Source organism: Hylobates moloch, unplaced genomic scaffold (genome assembly GCF_009828535.3).
Source record: "Hylobates moloch isolate HMO894 unplaced genomic scaffold, HMol_V3 SCAFFOLD_1, whole genome shotgun sequence".
NCBI classification, from domain to species: Eukaryota; Metazoa; Chordata; class Mammalia; order Primates; family Hylobatidae; genus Hylobates; species Hylobates moloch.
The window spans coordinates 76,361,507-76,377,310 of NW_026652276.1; the positions used below are offsets into that span (position 1 = coordinate 76,361,507).

A 15,804-nucleotide genomic window follows, 5' to 3' on the forward strand; every position below is an offset into this window, starting at 1 on the left:
GAATCTGAATGGCACAAGTTCATGACTGTAGACAGGTAATAAATATAATATTAACCACGAAGGATACAGGTCTTTGACTTTCATTTTATCCAACAGGGTTAATAGTGTTTTGATCTGAAAGAGAAAGTTCTAACGCTTTTGACCTGTTGAGATCAGCAATCATTTTCAGTGTCTCAATGAGCCTTTCTTTTTTTTTTTTTTTTTCCGACAGAGTCTCGCTCTGTCGCCCAGGCTAGAGTGCAGGGGTGTGATCTTGGCTCACTGCAACAATGAGCCCAATTTTTCAGTCCATTCAAATTCTTTGTCAAGGGACATGTGGCTGAAGTCTATAGTCAAAGTCACTCTATCCTTTCACTGTGTTGTGGCTCCTCAGACAGAAGAGCATACACAAAATAGAAGTAAATGAGTGATAACCAAAATTAGTAACAGTAAAGCGTAAGCCCTAAATCAGATAAAACTCACCTAATGTTGTCACATAATATTGTTGTGTGTCACTTACTAAAATTTCTTGGAAAGCATAGGAAGTACCGCATTCATGGAGAGAATAGAACAGTGATTTTTAGAGCTGAAGCTTTGAAGGATAATATATGGATGAATAGTCAAAGAAAAAACATCCTCTGTGTTCTATAGGCCTATTAAGCTACTGCAGTCATTCATTTAGCAAATCTTTCCTTTCCTGCTGCTGTTATTAACATGGTGCTAGGCACTGGGATGCACAAGCATTTGAGAGCTGAAAGAGAGGCTCCACATCCTACTGGTAGGGAAAAAGGGGAATGTAGGATGTGAAAAGTTTATAACAGTGGCTGGCCATGGGATCATATCTTAAATTGTTAGGACTTATCCAATTTTAATGGAGAAAGAGGAGGAATCCGATGGAGGTGGAAATGATCAGGTGTCAGAGATCACGCGTCATTCTTTTGCACTTTCTCTTGACCTCTGAAGACCAGCAGCAGCACTGGTGAGAAGGCTAGAACTAACTTATGTGATAACTGTAAACCAGAAAAAATGTCAGCTGGCCCATGTCAATATTATGTTTCAGTGGTCTTAGCCTTAGAATTGTATTTTTCCTGGTTTTTTATGAATCATAAAGCTTAAGTTGTACATGATTGAAACTTGAATATTATTTCCACAGGCTTTTGAAGATATTTATATAGAAAGGAAAAAGACCATTAAGATTATCCTGGAGTATGCAGACAAGATCTTCACTTACGTCTTCATTCTGGAAATGCTTCTAAAATGGATAGCATATGGTTATAAAACATATTTCACCAATGCGTGGTGTTGGCTGGATTTCCTAATTGTTGATGTAGGTACTTTTGAGTACATTTTAAAAGAGGATTTATTCTTACTGTGTGTTGTGAAAAAACCTTCACCAGTATTGTATATTATCATATTTTAATTTTGTTAAGCTTCATATACTTTCAGGCTATAGGTTTATTCTTTTAGAAATATTAGCACAGCCAGTGGAAATATATCTGTGAGGAATATTAGAACAGAAATCATTCAACAAATGTAAATTATTTCTGTGACATTGTAACATTTATAATTGAGTTTTTTTATGTTTTCTGCAAAGGAGATGTGATTTTTTTTAAAAAAAATTATGATTTGAATGTCATTCCTGTTAAGAATAAAACAAAATTTAGAAGTGGGAGATGATAAAAGGGCAGAGACACAGATTAAAGAGAGGAAATGATGATTATTCACAATGTAAAATTGGAAGATAAGAGAGGATGAGGGGTATATCAAGTTGGCTGATATGTGAGATAAATTTTTCTAAAAATCATTATAAAAATACAAAGTTAACTTTGTATTTGGGGAGAGAGAAGTCATGAAATTTTAAAATATCTACTTCAGACCCAATTATAGGAAAAAACAAAATGAGACACAATTGTCTCTATCTCAAATATGCAACTTGCTCTTCATCTCCAGAATGGCAGTGGGGCAGAGGAGTAGGCATTATTGTTAATGTAACAATTTTAGATAATAAATTCAAAGAATTGTTGAATACTTGGATGATGGAAAATACATAATAATTCTTTAGTTTACATATTATTTTAACAAAGCAGAAATATTTTTACAGGCTTCTGATTGAGATGGAGAAGAAATCTTAAAACAGTCAGTGAGATCAAGGACTCTCAAATAGAAACTAACAGTACAATACCCACTATTATCATTTCATTGAATGTACTCTAATTATTTTATATTTTAATAATATAATTTAATAATATATATGACATATTTTGTATTAATTAAAATGGCTTTCTTACATTGTTTTATAACCTCAATCTCCCAGTTCTTACTTTTCTCAGAATGATATGTTCTTTATCTTTTACTAATTCTTCTAGATTTTCGGAAACCTAACCTTTGTGTTTAGGGAAGAAACATCCTATAATCAGTCATACTTTTTAGAGATTTGTTTTCCATATGATGCCTGACATAATTAGAGGTCAACACGCAAATTTTTATATGCCAATAAGTGCTTTAAAATTTAACTAAGGGTTTGCATTATCGAGCTTTTAAGAAAAGTTGAATTCATACAGCATCATACATGGATTAGAAAATCACAAGTAAGCATGATCATAAATAGTAAAATCTGACTGCAAAATGCTACCAAATTAGCCATATTTACTGAAAAGTTCAATTTCTCAACTGTTATTCAAAGCTTCATAAACTTTTGGCTTCTGGCCAGGCGTGGTGGCTCACGCCTGTAATCCCAGCACTTTGAGAGGCCGAGGCGGGTGGATCACCTGAGGTCACGACTTTGAGACTAGCCTGGCCAATATGGTGAAACCCCGTCTCTACTAAAAAATACAAAAAATCAGCCAGACATGGTGGCAGGTGCCTGTAATCCCAGCTACTCAGGAGGCTGAGGCAGGAGAATCGCTTGAACCCAGTAGGCAGAGGTTTCAGTGAGCCAAGATCGTGCCACTGCACTCCAGCTTGGGTGACAGGGTGAGACTCCATCTCAAAAAAAATAGTAATAATAACTTTTGTTTTCTTAATCACACAACATATTAAATGTTAAAAACAATAACTTTTTTCTATAATATGTAACATGAACAAATTTTTAACGTAGCTATATATTACACCTTATATGTGTTATCTTGGGTTTCCGCTACGAGAATTCTAACTTTTGATATAGTAATGATTTCTTGTTGTTTTTCAATTAATCATTCATATATCAAGTTATCAGTTACTGCCTAGAAAATGAAAAATGATAAAATGGGTATTTTTGTAATATAGCAGTTTTGAAGAAAGGCTGCCCCAAATAAGAAGAAATTATAGAAGGAATGTAGATTTTCTTTTCTCTTAAACTGTAAATATGACAGGGCCTCTCTCTTAAAAAATTATACAATATTTTAGATGTTATAAAATCTTTAAAATATTATCATAAATATACTCATTTTCATCATTCAGTGTAAGAAATGAAGGTTTACAAGTAAAATTGAACTTATTTTAAATTAAGAGATATGGCTGTTTAATGGAAATTGTTTTATATTTGAAAATTTAAAGTGATGATTCTCAATGAGTATAACCTCCTGTTCAGGGGTATGTAATGTGCAGAAATCAGGGAGATAAACAACTCCAATTTGAAATATTATTTAATATTTTGGAAACGAACAAATATAATGCAAAGCACAGAGAGTAAAGCTCCACACAATATTCTTGCTGATAAAGATGCAAATATCAGGATGCAGATTTGGGGGAGTGGCTGATTTTTTTTTTTTTTCCTGAAAAGTATAGAAACTTATCTGCAGCAGTTGTTCTTGAATCATAGTCTCAAAACTGAAAACATTGGCATATGTAAGTGAGAACTCATAAGAGATGCAAATTCTGCCCCCAATCCCAAGACCTACTGAATCAGAAACTCTGGGGTTGAATGTGGCAAATCGTTGTAACAAGCTCTACAGATGATTCTGTTGTATATTCAGATTTCAGAACTGCTTATATTATTTGCTACGCAGAGAATGGACTCGTCTGATTTCTGCAGGCTTCTGGGTTATTTGAAACTTACTTGATTAAACAGTGTTCATCAGTACAGGCATATATTTATATATATACATGTGTGTTTATAGAAAGATATGAATATATATGCATATATATTCTCAGTTACAAACTATACCATAATCTTCTTAATAATATGCATATATTCCGTGTCATAAAACTCACTTAACAGTGGCTTGGAGAACAGACCTATTAGTATTTTAGGGGCTGTATCAATTATAACAGACCAGTCTTAGTCTACCTTTTATTGCTGTAACTGAATACCTGAGATTGGTTATTCAATAAAGAAATTTATTTCTTAAAGTTCTGGAAGCTGGGAAGTCTAAGGTGAAGGGTCCACATCTGGTGAGAACTTTCTTGCTGGTGGGCACACTGGAGAGTCCCAAGGCAGCTCATGGCATCACATGGCGAGGGGTGTTCACTGAGAGCCAAACTGGGTTTTCTAATAAACCCACTCTTGTGATATCTAACTCACTCCCATGATAACCCATTAAGCCCTTACTCTATATTCCATTCATGAAGGTAGAGCCTTCATGACCTCATCACCGTTTAAAGGCTCTGCCTCTTAATACTGTTATATTGGGAATTAAGTTTCAACATGAGTTTCAGAAGAGACAAACATTCAAACTACAGCAAAACATTAAAAACATTTTTTTTTTCTGATTAAAGAGGGAGCATACATATTTGCAAGTGTTCTTAAGTGGAAAATAACGGATATGAATGACTGGGCAAATTTAAGAGTGGCATGAGGAGCAATTTATTCTGCTAAATACATAGCTTTAGGAATTAAAAAAAGCCATGTTACATTTAGTGAGACATTTGGAAATACTACATGAGGATGAGCACTTTCAAACACCTCCTGCTTCATAAATCAGTTTACCTGTCTCTGATGGTAACGGCAATGAACTTTTTGTGAACAATGACTTTTTCTACTCCTGAAACAGAGAAATATATAAAGTTGGCTCTCATGTGTTCCTATTCTTCCCTTGAAAACTTGAATCTCTCAGTCACTAACTTATTCGTAATGAAGAACTGCATTCCAGACATTTTTCTTAGACATCGTCTGCTGCTACACAGGATGTGAGGCAAATGAATATTTTCCATGGAACTAATTCAGAGAGTAAATGCATTTATAGATCCAGATCTAAGGTCATTGAGGAGCTCACTGCTGTGTAACTGAAATGTGTATAGATTTTATTGCTGTTCATGTTCTTTCTTAAGATAATTTATGATAAGAACTCAAATTTCTTTTGGATACTGGTTATGGTAATTGTGGCTGATCTATCTAACATGATGAAGCTCTTATTATATCTATATTGATTGTGAAGCCAATGAGATCAGCTACTCGCATTCTCTCTTCAGTACAATTATGATTTTTCTCCCATGAAAAGCTATTTAGTAGATCTTTGGTGCTAATCCTTAGAAATTGTAGGGCAGAAGCAATCTCGTTGAGAATTTGCCCCAACTCAAAATCATGAGTCTTCAAAATGTTTTTTAATAAGATTTATACTAAGACATAGATTTAGTTGAGTGAATACCACACTTTTAGGGCTTAGCTTCAGAATCACACACTTCATTTTGACCTGAGTTTTATAATTAAAATGTTCACCATTGTTCTAATTAAATTTTTAGATTTAATAAGCAATTACAAAACAATTGATTACAAAAGTGTGAAAAGCATATGCATGATTTCTATTCAAACAGAATAAACAACTTACTTTGCTTACATTATTGCTTCTTATTTTGGTTAACCTTCTTTTAAATCTGTTTCCTTACAGAAACATCCACCTTACCCTATTTTTAGGCATTGACTACACAACTCCATGTATACAATCTTACTGTTCCTGTTGAGTTACTTTTAGTGAGTTTCAAAATTGACTTTTTCCTTTTATGCTTCATCATTTTATTGACACAATTAATGAAAATGTTATTTTTATAGGTCTCTTTGGTTACTTTAGTGGCAAACACTCTTGGCTACTCAGATCTCGGCCCCATTAAATCCCTTCGGACCCTGAGAGCTTTAAGACCTCTAAGAGCCTTATCTAGATTTGAAGGAATGAGGGTAAGAAAATACTAAACTTTATAATATTCTTATTTTTTAATGGGGTTTAAAATATAAAAACAATGGGTATGTAGAAATTATGAGTTATTTCTATTTACATAAATACCTGGGCTGTTTATGTATGTGTGTGTACATACATATACATATATACATATGGCATATATATGCATATTATATATACCAATAGTATATATATGCATATTACATATACTAATAGTATATATGCATATTATATATACTAATGGTATATATGCATACTAATATATAAATACTAATTATAGCATTAATTAAATAGTATATTACAAAAATAGTATAATACTCATTAGTATATACTGGTATAGTACTAAAAATAGTATAATACTCATTAGTATATACTATTATATATTAATATATACAGAATATGAAATACTATATATAAATATGCATATATAGTATATGTATGTATAGTATTTCATTTACTGTACATATTAGTATATATATGCATCCTCTCTATATATACACACACAGTATTTCAGTGCATATTGTTTAACAAGGGAATAAGTTAATCGCAGTAATCCTGCCTTTATCAAATATTGTCAAACAATAGAATGATCCAAATGAGTGACTTTTTCCATATTAAATGGAAATCCCTGTGCTAGGAAGTCCAAGTGAAAGGGGAAACTATTAGTCCTAACATCATCTCTCATACATAAGTAGTCAAAGACCTACTTATATCAGGTGTTCAAATAATATTTGTTTAAGGAACTACCTGGGTAAGGAGCATTAGAAAAGATAGGTAAGTGAGACAGCATCAGCCATCACATTTAATTTCACCTTTAAAATAACATTGCAAAGTAAGTGGAATTATAACTAAATTATATTTGAGAAAACTAAAGCTCAGAGAGTTTACTTAATTTGCACTTAGGCTGCAGAGTGCCTGAAAAGACACTCAATTAGCAGAGACAAACAAGTTATAATGAATAACTACCACCATAACCTAGCTTTAAGGATTGTATTAAACCAGCAACTTTGTAACACACATGGAGGACAACAACTTTATTTTCTGTAATTAGTCCATATCCTCATGTGTTTGTACTCTTCTAAAATTTCTTCTCCAGATTTATACCTGTTATTTTATGCCTCTCTTCTGGAATCCTTCCCCTGCCCTGCCCCAACCCTAACCCGTCTGTATATCAGACAAACACCTATCTGTCCTTTAAGGCTCAATTTAAAGTTGCCTTGTCTGTCCACCAGCAGACATAACTGGATATTCTCTCTCTGTTCAGACACCTAAAATCCTCATTGTATTGTATTTTACTTATTTGTTTACTTAACTGCCTCCGTACCTTACCATCTCTGAGCAATTTAACATGGAGATTAGTCCAGCTTACTGATACTTTAAGTGTGGTTTACTGACCAGCTATTAGCATTATCTACAAACTTATTAAAAAGACGAGCGGATCATGAGGTCAGGAGTTCGAGACCAGCCTGGCCAATATGCTGAAACCCCATCTGTACTAAAAATACAAAATCACCTGGGCATAGTGGTGCTCACCTGTAGTCCCAGCTACTAGGGAGGCTGAGGCAGAAGAATCGCTTGAACCCAGGAGGCGGAGGTTGCAGTGAGCCGAGATCATGCAACTGCACTCCAGCCTGGGCAACAGAGCAAGACTCTGTATCAAAAAAAAAAAAGCAAATTCTTGGATCTCACCCCAGACCTACTGAGTCAGAAACTCCAGGATGGGGATAAGAAATTTGGGTTTTAACCAGCCTCAAGTGAACATTAGAGATCTTTCAGCCTACCAAATCTTCACTGTTATCCCTACAAACCTAATTATGACTGCAATCTCTGCTATTTTAAGTATCCAGTGTATAATGGTTTCCAAGTATATAAGAAAGATCATGATTATACAAAAAAGTTCATAAGCACAATTCAAAAATATTCTATCTACAAGTTGAAAATTACAAGTTTCATTTTGTGCAGAAAGGTGGTATTAGAATTCATTGACATTAACTTAATTTTTTGAGCATCAATAGAATGTTACAATCTATCAGAACTTTCCCCTACAAAACCACTTCCTTCAGTGATTAAGCCAGCCCACTATTTAACTCTGTTTGCTCTTTGTTCTTTAACTGTATTACAGGTGAATTGGATGCAGGAGAATAGTTTAGTATATTTTGAGGGGCAAATGTCTATTTAGTTACATTTGTTAACCATGCAAAAAGAGACATACATTCATGCCGCAGGGCTATTTTGAAGGATAAATGAAATAATGAAATAATGCATTTGAGGCATATTGTGGTCAGCTTGTTTGAGTCCTTAGGCTCTTTAGCTTTCCCAACTGGCTTCTCATCAGACCAATAGGTGCCTGTCTTTCTCAGAGACCCATGATTCCATCATTACTCACATTTTTTAGAAAAACATTTTAAACACCAACTATGTGTCAGGTGTTGTGGTATAAAAAACACAGAGTACAGTGGTACATAGACCCCGGTCCCCAAAGAGTGAGTAGGGTCAATGGTTACAAGAGAGACAGACAGGGGCACATAATGATACAGGAATATACAGGAGGGAGTGGCTATCCAGGGAAGTCTGGGAAGACATCACAAGGTGGTGACATTTCAGACATTTCATGACTGAAGAGTAAACCCCAAATCATAGGCAGATAGGCATTCAAGGCAGTGATACCACATGGTAGAGAGGCACAGAATAGAGTGTGCAAGGTGTGCTTGGTCAGTGACTAGATGTATCAGTGTGCCTAGGTGATAAACATAGCAGGGGAGGGCAGCAGGAAATGAGCATGAAAAGGTAGGCTCTATTAAGAGCTGGCTACTTTGAACTTCATTCTTTATTCCTATTCCTCCTAATCTTTTCTGAGGTCACATAGACTATAAGAATCTGATGAAAATAAGAATGGTCTTTCCAGAAAGACAGCACAACCATAATGTTTGTTATATAATTTCATGCCCCCAGGGAACCTCTACAGGTCCATGAACTCCAAATAATCATTGCTCTGGACCAAAGGTCAACAAACCCCAGCCTGTAAGAAAATGTTCTTGGAACCCAGCCATACCAGTTTGTTTATGTATGACCTATGACTACCATGGCAGAGTTGAATAGTTGCAAAGGAGATAGAACCCACAAAGCCTAAAAATATTTATAAAAATGTTTGCAAACGTCCTCCCTAGATGATCTGATTATTAGTCAGAGATCCTTAGTATTTCTCTATTTTAAAGCATCTTGAGAACCTGCTTAATACATTGCAGAAAAGAAGGATCCCAATGCTCCTTCCCTAACAGGTTAATCTTTAACACATTTGTACTTGAATGGGAGCTCAAGCTGAAGTGTAAGATGACAGGTAGGTTTTGAAGGATTAAGTAAATGAGAATATCCGGAGAGTGTTAAATGCTACAGCAATTGCCCTGGAGGAAAACTGGAGTGGCAAGACAAACTGGTGGTCAATAGCAGTACAAATGCTGAAAAGCAGAAATAAAGAAAGGATTAAAGAAAAACTGTTCCTAATTTTTGCCTTAACCGAGGCCAGCACTATATATATTTAGTCAAAGGCTTACATATAAAGTATTTAGAGTAATAATAATAAATTTTAAAAGATTGCTCTTATTTCGTAGAACCAGCCAAATCTAAAGGATTCAAACCATTTAAAGATTCTCAATCCTTTTGTAGACAATGTCTCAAAAAAAGAGAATAAGAAAAGAAAATAATTAAATTAAATTAAAATGACATCCAGTCATAATTCCAGCTGACATACACCAATAGTTTCTCTATGGGGGCATCTTTAATGGTGGTAATAATAGGATCATGAACATTTAAATGTATATAAATATATATTTTTCACTTATGTTTATACATTTCTTTTTTTTCCAGAGTGTACAGATTTTACAGGTTTACCTTATCAATAACAGGTTTTGGTTTAATATTTTTATTTTACATTTATTTAAGCTATTATATTATCTTAGTTATTTTGTCTTATATTTTGCTAATAATTTTATTGTGTGATAATCATGTAATTTGTAAGCCTTGTGATCACAGAGTTCATGTCTTATTTTGTCTTGCTTGGCACACTGCTGAGTGTAGAGTAGGCATTTAATAAACATGAGTCAGTTGGTTGGTTTGATGTCTTAGATATTTAAGGGCGGCTTTTCTAGTTTGTTTATGTCTGCATGGCATTTCTTTCATGTTGGCTATTTAACATCTTACTAATCCTAATCATGCTTTTCTTTCTTTTGAATACTAGGTGGTTGTGAATGCACTCATAGGAGCAATTCCTTCCATCATGAATGTGCTACTTGTGTGTCTTATATTCTGGCTGATATTCAGCATCATGGGAGTAAATTTGTTTGCTGGCAAGTTCTACGAGTGTATTAACACCACAGATGGGTCACGGTTTCCTGCAACTCAAGTTCCAAATCGTTCCGAATGTTTTGCCCTTATGAATGTTAGTCAAAATGTGCGATGGAAAAACCTGAAAGTGAACTTTGATAATGTCGGACTTGGTTACCTATCTCTGCTTCAAGTTGTAAGTGTCCCCTTTCATGAATGCTTGGTATTTTAATAGATATTGGACGAAGGATATAAGTTATTCTTTAAATAGTCTATTAATTATAAATTGAAGATAAAATACTGTGTGGTTTTTAAAACAGTGCCAGTCTTGGCTGGGCACAGTGGCTCATGCCTGTAATCTCTTCACTTTGGGAGGCCAAGTTGGGCAGATCATGAGGTCAGGAGTTCGAGACCAGTCTGGCCAACATAGTGAAACCCCATCTCTACTAAAAATACAAAAAAATTAGCCAGGTGTGGTGGCAGGCGCCTGTAATCCTAGCTACTTAGGAGGCTGAGGCAGGAGAATCGCGTGAACTCGGGAAGCAGAGGTTGCAGTGGGCCAAGATCGCGCCACTGCACTCCAGCCTGGGCTACAGAGCGACACTGTCTCAAAAAAAAAAAAAAAAAAAAAGTGTTGGTCTTTCCTAGAACATGTTCCTACATGAATAAGAAGCATGGGTTCTGTTGCATTTGAGTTATTAATTTATAATTGACTGTTTGGTGTCATGTGGACTCCCATCTTGCATCATTCAAATATTGCTTCAAAAATGAACGTTTTTGGACTTCCTGCTTCACACTATGAAGGGATGAGAGGAACTTCCCACAGGCATGGAAAACCCTTTAAAAAATGGAGAAAAGATGTTTCCTGTCTTATTCATAAAATTTTCCTTCACCTTTAAAAAATAAAAGGTTATGTGCAAAATTCACAGGCAATTGTAACAATTTGGAAATAATTAACTAGGACTAAGATTTAGAATGTTACTTGGGAATATGTCCTATTTTTTAAAAAAAATCTTTATATTAAATGGACATGTTGAATACAGAAAAACTTACTAGTATTAATAATTGTGGTAACATTAAACAGACAAAACTATGTTTATGGCTATTTTAGAATATGAGCTTAACATTCAGATTCTATTAATGTTATTCTTAAAGGCAACGTTTAAGGGATGGACAATTATTATGTATGCAGCGGTGGATTCTGTTAATGTAAGTATTGATTATCTTAGCACTAAACTTTATTTTTAAAAGCTTCTTAGTTTATTTCAGTGATTTCCAAACTATAACTTCATGAAGCCCTTGGGACTCACACAGACAATGAAGAACATCCACATGATAGTAGCCTAGTGGTTGTGAGTACAGCAGTTGGAGATAGAGCCCGATTCAAATTCTAGCTGTACCACATCATCCAAGCTCTACAACTGACTTTGGGCAAATTACCTTACCTTCTTGAGACTTAGTTTATTTGTCTATAATTTAGTGAATCTATCATTTGTCTAATAAATGTCTATAATCATCCAATGCGTACTCCATAGTGTTGTGAGGACCCAACAAGAAAATAGAAGCAGAGCACTTAGTGCAGGCCGGCATTACTAAATGCTCAGTAAATATTCACTTATCAAAATAAAAATAAAATAATTTTAATGTATAGCTTTTACTCTTTTTACATTTTAAAACACCTTGGATGAGTTTATGTGGAATAACTTCCATGCTAAGAAACTTTAGTGATTACTCCGTAGGTAATATTTTTATAAAATCTAATAAAGACATATTTGGAATCAAATGAAAATACATGGCAAAATGTATATAAATATGATAATGTCTCATTTACAGTACTTTTGGAAATCATGGTATGTCACTTAGTTATTGAATTTTCCTACCAATATGAGCACAAATATGCATATGATTAAGCCCTTTGTAGTTATTTGAAGATTATATTATTTATTATATAAGTATGTAATAAATTAAATAATAAGTATGTAATGAATACATGTTGAATAAATTGTCAAGAGTGATTATGTTAAACCTCAACAATGCTATGGCTTCTTAAATCCTATGTTTACCTAGAATAGCACTGTTTGAATTACCTTGTCAAACCATGTGAAAAAGAAAATAATGAATGTTATTGTCCATATAATGCTAACTTTTGTAAATTTTATAGGTAGACAAGCAGCCCAAATATGAATATAGCCTCTACATGTATATTTATTTTGTCATCTTTATCATCTTTGGGTCATTCTTCACTTTGAACTTGTTCATTGGTGTCATCATAGATAATTTCAACCAACAGAAAAAGAAGATAAGTATTTCAAATATTTTTCATTACAATGAAAGCGATGAACAATTATTTTCCAAAAAAGATAATGTAAAGTTTAATTTGATATCAATTCATGATTAGTTTTATTAGAACTTCATTTGTTTTTCAAATAATTGACTAGTATACAATTACAAATATGCTTAATCTTATTCATTTTTGCACAGAGAACAATTTTCTAAATAATAGGTTCTGGCTAACTTATGATTTAGGTTAAACCCATAGGTTTCGAGCAATATATCAACTATTCTGTTTTTTCCAATGTTTCCTATAGAGGATTGAATAATTAAGAAAAATCAATACACTATTCAAAACACATTTTATAAGTAGTTATTTATTTTATTTTGTGTAATATATATTGGGGAGACCAATGTAAGATATGGTTCCTGAGCTCAAGGAGTTTATATCATAGCGGAATAAATAACACAGGTAATGAAAATTAAGACTTGTTGAATACTGTAATTTGGGCAATCTTCTGAAATTTTTAATTAATTAAACTTCACATCAACTGTATTAGTTTCTTTGACCTATGAGAACAGGATAATACAAACCTGAGGGCTTAAAACAAGAGAAATATATTCTCTCACACTTTTGGAGGTTAGAATTCCAAATTCAAAGTGTCAGCAGGTCCATGTTCTCTTTAAAGCCTCTAAGGAAGTATATCTTATTGCCTCTTCCAGCTTCTGGTAGCCCAGGTGTTTCTTGGTTTATGCCAACAGAACTCCAATCTCTCCCTTCATAGTGACATGCCATTTTCCCTCTGTGTGTCTTTCTCCTCTGCTAGTAAGGATGCCAGTCACACTGGATTAAGAGCCCACTCCACTCCAGTGTGACTTCATCTTAATTACATCTGCAATGACATTATTTTCAAATAAGGTCACATTCTGAAGTGCTAAGGGTTAGGACTTATATGTACCTTCTTAGGGCACACAATCCAACCCATAACATCAATCACAAAAGGTATTATTACAGAGTCTCTTTCATAAATGAGGAAAGGCACAGAGGTTAAGTGACTTACCCAAGGTCATATATCGAGTATGTGATGAAGGTTAGATAGAGTCAGTAGTAAATTCGATGTATCTTGTACTTTATTAAACTCTCTACTATGCTCTATCCCCAAATACTAAAATCATGATAAATACAATAAGAAAAATTAACAAGCACAAAAAATATATATGACAGTCAGAGTAAAAATAGATGCTGCTATAGAATGGTTTATGAAATATGTGACAATTGAGAAGGCTTTGGAAGGTGAGAAAGAAGACATGTAGCAACTGAGAGGCAAAAGAATGGCTAACCCACATGGAGGGAAACAGAAATGAATGAGCAAACGAATTGTGTTGATAAAAGAGGCAGCAGTTCAGGGGGGATAGCAGTGCTTTTGGTTTTGAAGAAATTTAAGATTTGGAGAAATAGTAAAAGAGGAGGTTTTGACCTGCCTGAGATTAGATATAAAAAGCTGTATTAGACCTTTTTTAGTAGCAGCTGGTGTTTCATTCATATATGTTGAGTAGGGAAGAACATGCAAGCAGGAGATTGATGTTTTTTAAGACTCCACGATATGTCAGATCCTGTGTAAAATACTTCTAACAAAATTGTAGTCAAATTTTACAACAAATCTAAAAGGCATAGTATCCTCATTTAACCTCTCCGAAAAATTATCTTATTTGCACATGGCCTTATTGCAAATAAGACAGCTAATAAAAACTGTCTTATTTGCACATGGCCTGACAGTTTCATTATGGATCTAGCTCCGGAATTGCTTTTTCTAGAGTCTGAGACTGAGCTTTAAAAAAAATTAATCTAGTGGTGATGCACAAAATGACTAGGGAAAGACCAAGGACTATTTCAGACCCTGCTTGACCTGCCACCTGGACCACACTTAGTCTCCAAATTAGTCCTGTGTGGCAATGGAGAATAGGAAATACGTTCCATTAAAACATTTTAGAGGGTAGAATCTACAGTATTGCTTGTGATTTGCAAGAGATAAAGGAATCTAAGTCTGGAGTTTCTTGTCAACTAACTGAGATACTCTGGTTGTGGTACCACCTATATACAAAAAGAGATCTTTGGAGACTAAATGGTAGAATTACAAAAGAGAATAATAATTTCAGGTACTAGCTTAGCATCTAAGAAGATGCTACATGTACCAAAATGTCATTAGTGTGTATGACTGACTATTCACAAGTAGACAAAAATTTAGTAAATATTGCATTATTTATCCTGACATTTACAAATACAGATATTTATTTTTAAAGATTTTTAAATCTCATGTTCCATTTTACATTTTATAAAATGTACCCTGATTTTCAATTTATTTTTCTCAACTTAAGCAATATATATATATATGTAATATATAAGCACACACAAGTAATTCCTCAGTCTTCCCTGCATAGGATAAATTAAACATGTCTAGAAAGAGCAGTATAAGCATGAATAAAACAGCCAACGTCCAATTGACTTTAATCTTCCTGCTTGTTAATGTTATTCTGACAACAACATTTCTACTGCAGGAAGTAAAATAGGATGGGTTGATACTATCACCACTAAAGTCAGGAAAGAGTTACTGATTTAGAAGCATCAAAAACTCATATCCCCTATCATTCTTCCAGTATTTCATCTTGCAATCTAAGTATAGCTTTTATTTTCTGACCTTTTCTGAATGATTTAGAATTTCTTTCCACTCTTCCCTGAAAAAACATGACCAACACTTCAATTAGTTAACACATGCTATGTAGAAGTATGTAGTAGATGCTTTGTGATGAATTCATTTATTCCAAAGGAAAAAAAAAAAAACAAATGAAAGTGGTATCCTTTTATTTGCCTTTCCTAATTTTAATTATTGTGGTAAGAACACTTAATATGAGATCTACCTGCTTAACAAAATTTTTAAGTATACTGTATATATTGTTAACTATAGGCAGGAAGTACTACAGGAAGTCCCTAGAACTTATTCATCTTGCATAATTGAAACTTTATTCCTGTTGAATAGCAATTCTCCATTCTCCCATCCTTTCATGCCCTGGCAATCACCATTCTTCTCTCTGTTTCCATGAGTTTGACTATTTTAGTTACTTCATAGAAGTGGAATTATGCAATATT

The 15,804-nt window shown here is 33.9% G+C and overlaps 1 protein-coding gene and 1 long non-coding RNA gene across 6 annotated transcripts in view; one reads left to right on the forward strand and one right to left on the reverse strand.

Moving 5' to 3' along the window:
• Nucleotides 1–15,804, forward strand: part of SCN9A (sodium voltage-gated channel alpha subunit 9) — a 178,766-nt gene that overhangs the window by 135,426 nt on the left and 27,536 nt on the right. For all 5 annotated transcript variants that reach the window (XM_032755528.1, XM_032755524.2, XM_032755526.2 and 2 more), the window contains exons 20-24: nucleotides 1,133–1,306; nucleotides 5,945–6,067; nucleotides 10,303–10,584; nucleotides 11,544–11,597; nucleotides 12,550–12,687. In XM_032755528.1, coding sequence (XP_032611419.1) covers nucleotides 1,133–1,306; nucleotides 5,945–6,067; nucleotides 10,303–10,584; nucleotides 11,544–11,597; nucleotides 12,550–12,687 — 771 coding nt within the window. The remainder of the gene's footprint in view (nucleotides 1–1,132; nucleotides 1,307–5,944; nucleotides 6,068–10,302; nucleotides 10,585–11,543; nucleotides 11,598–12,549; nucleotides 12,688–15,804) is intronic.
• Nucleotides 1–15,804, reverse strand: part of LOC116810717 (uncharacterized) — a 241,829-nt gene that overhangs the window by 62,662 nt on the left and 163,363 nt on the right. The window lies entirely within an intron of this gene.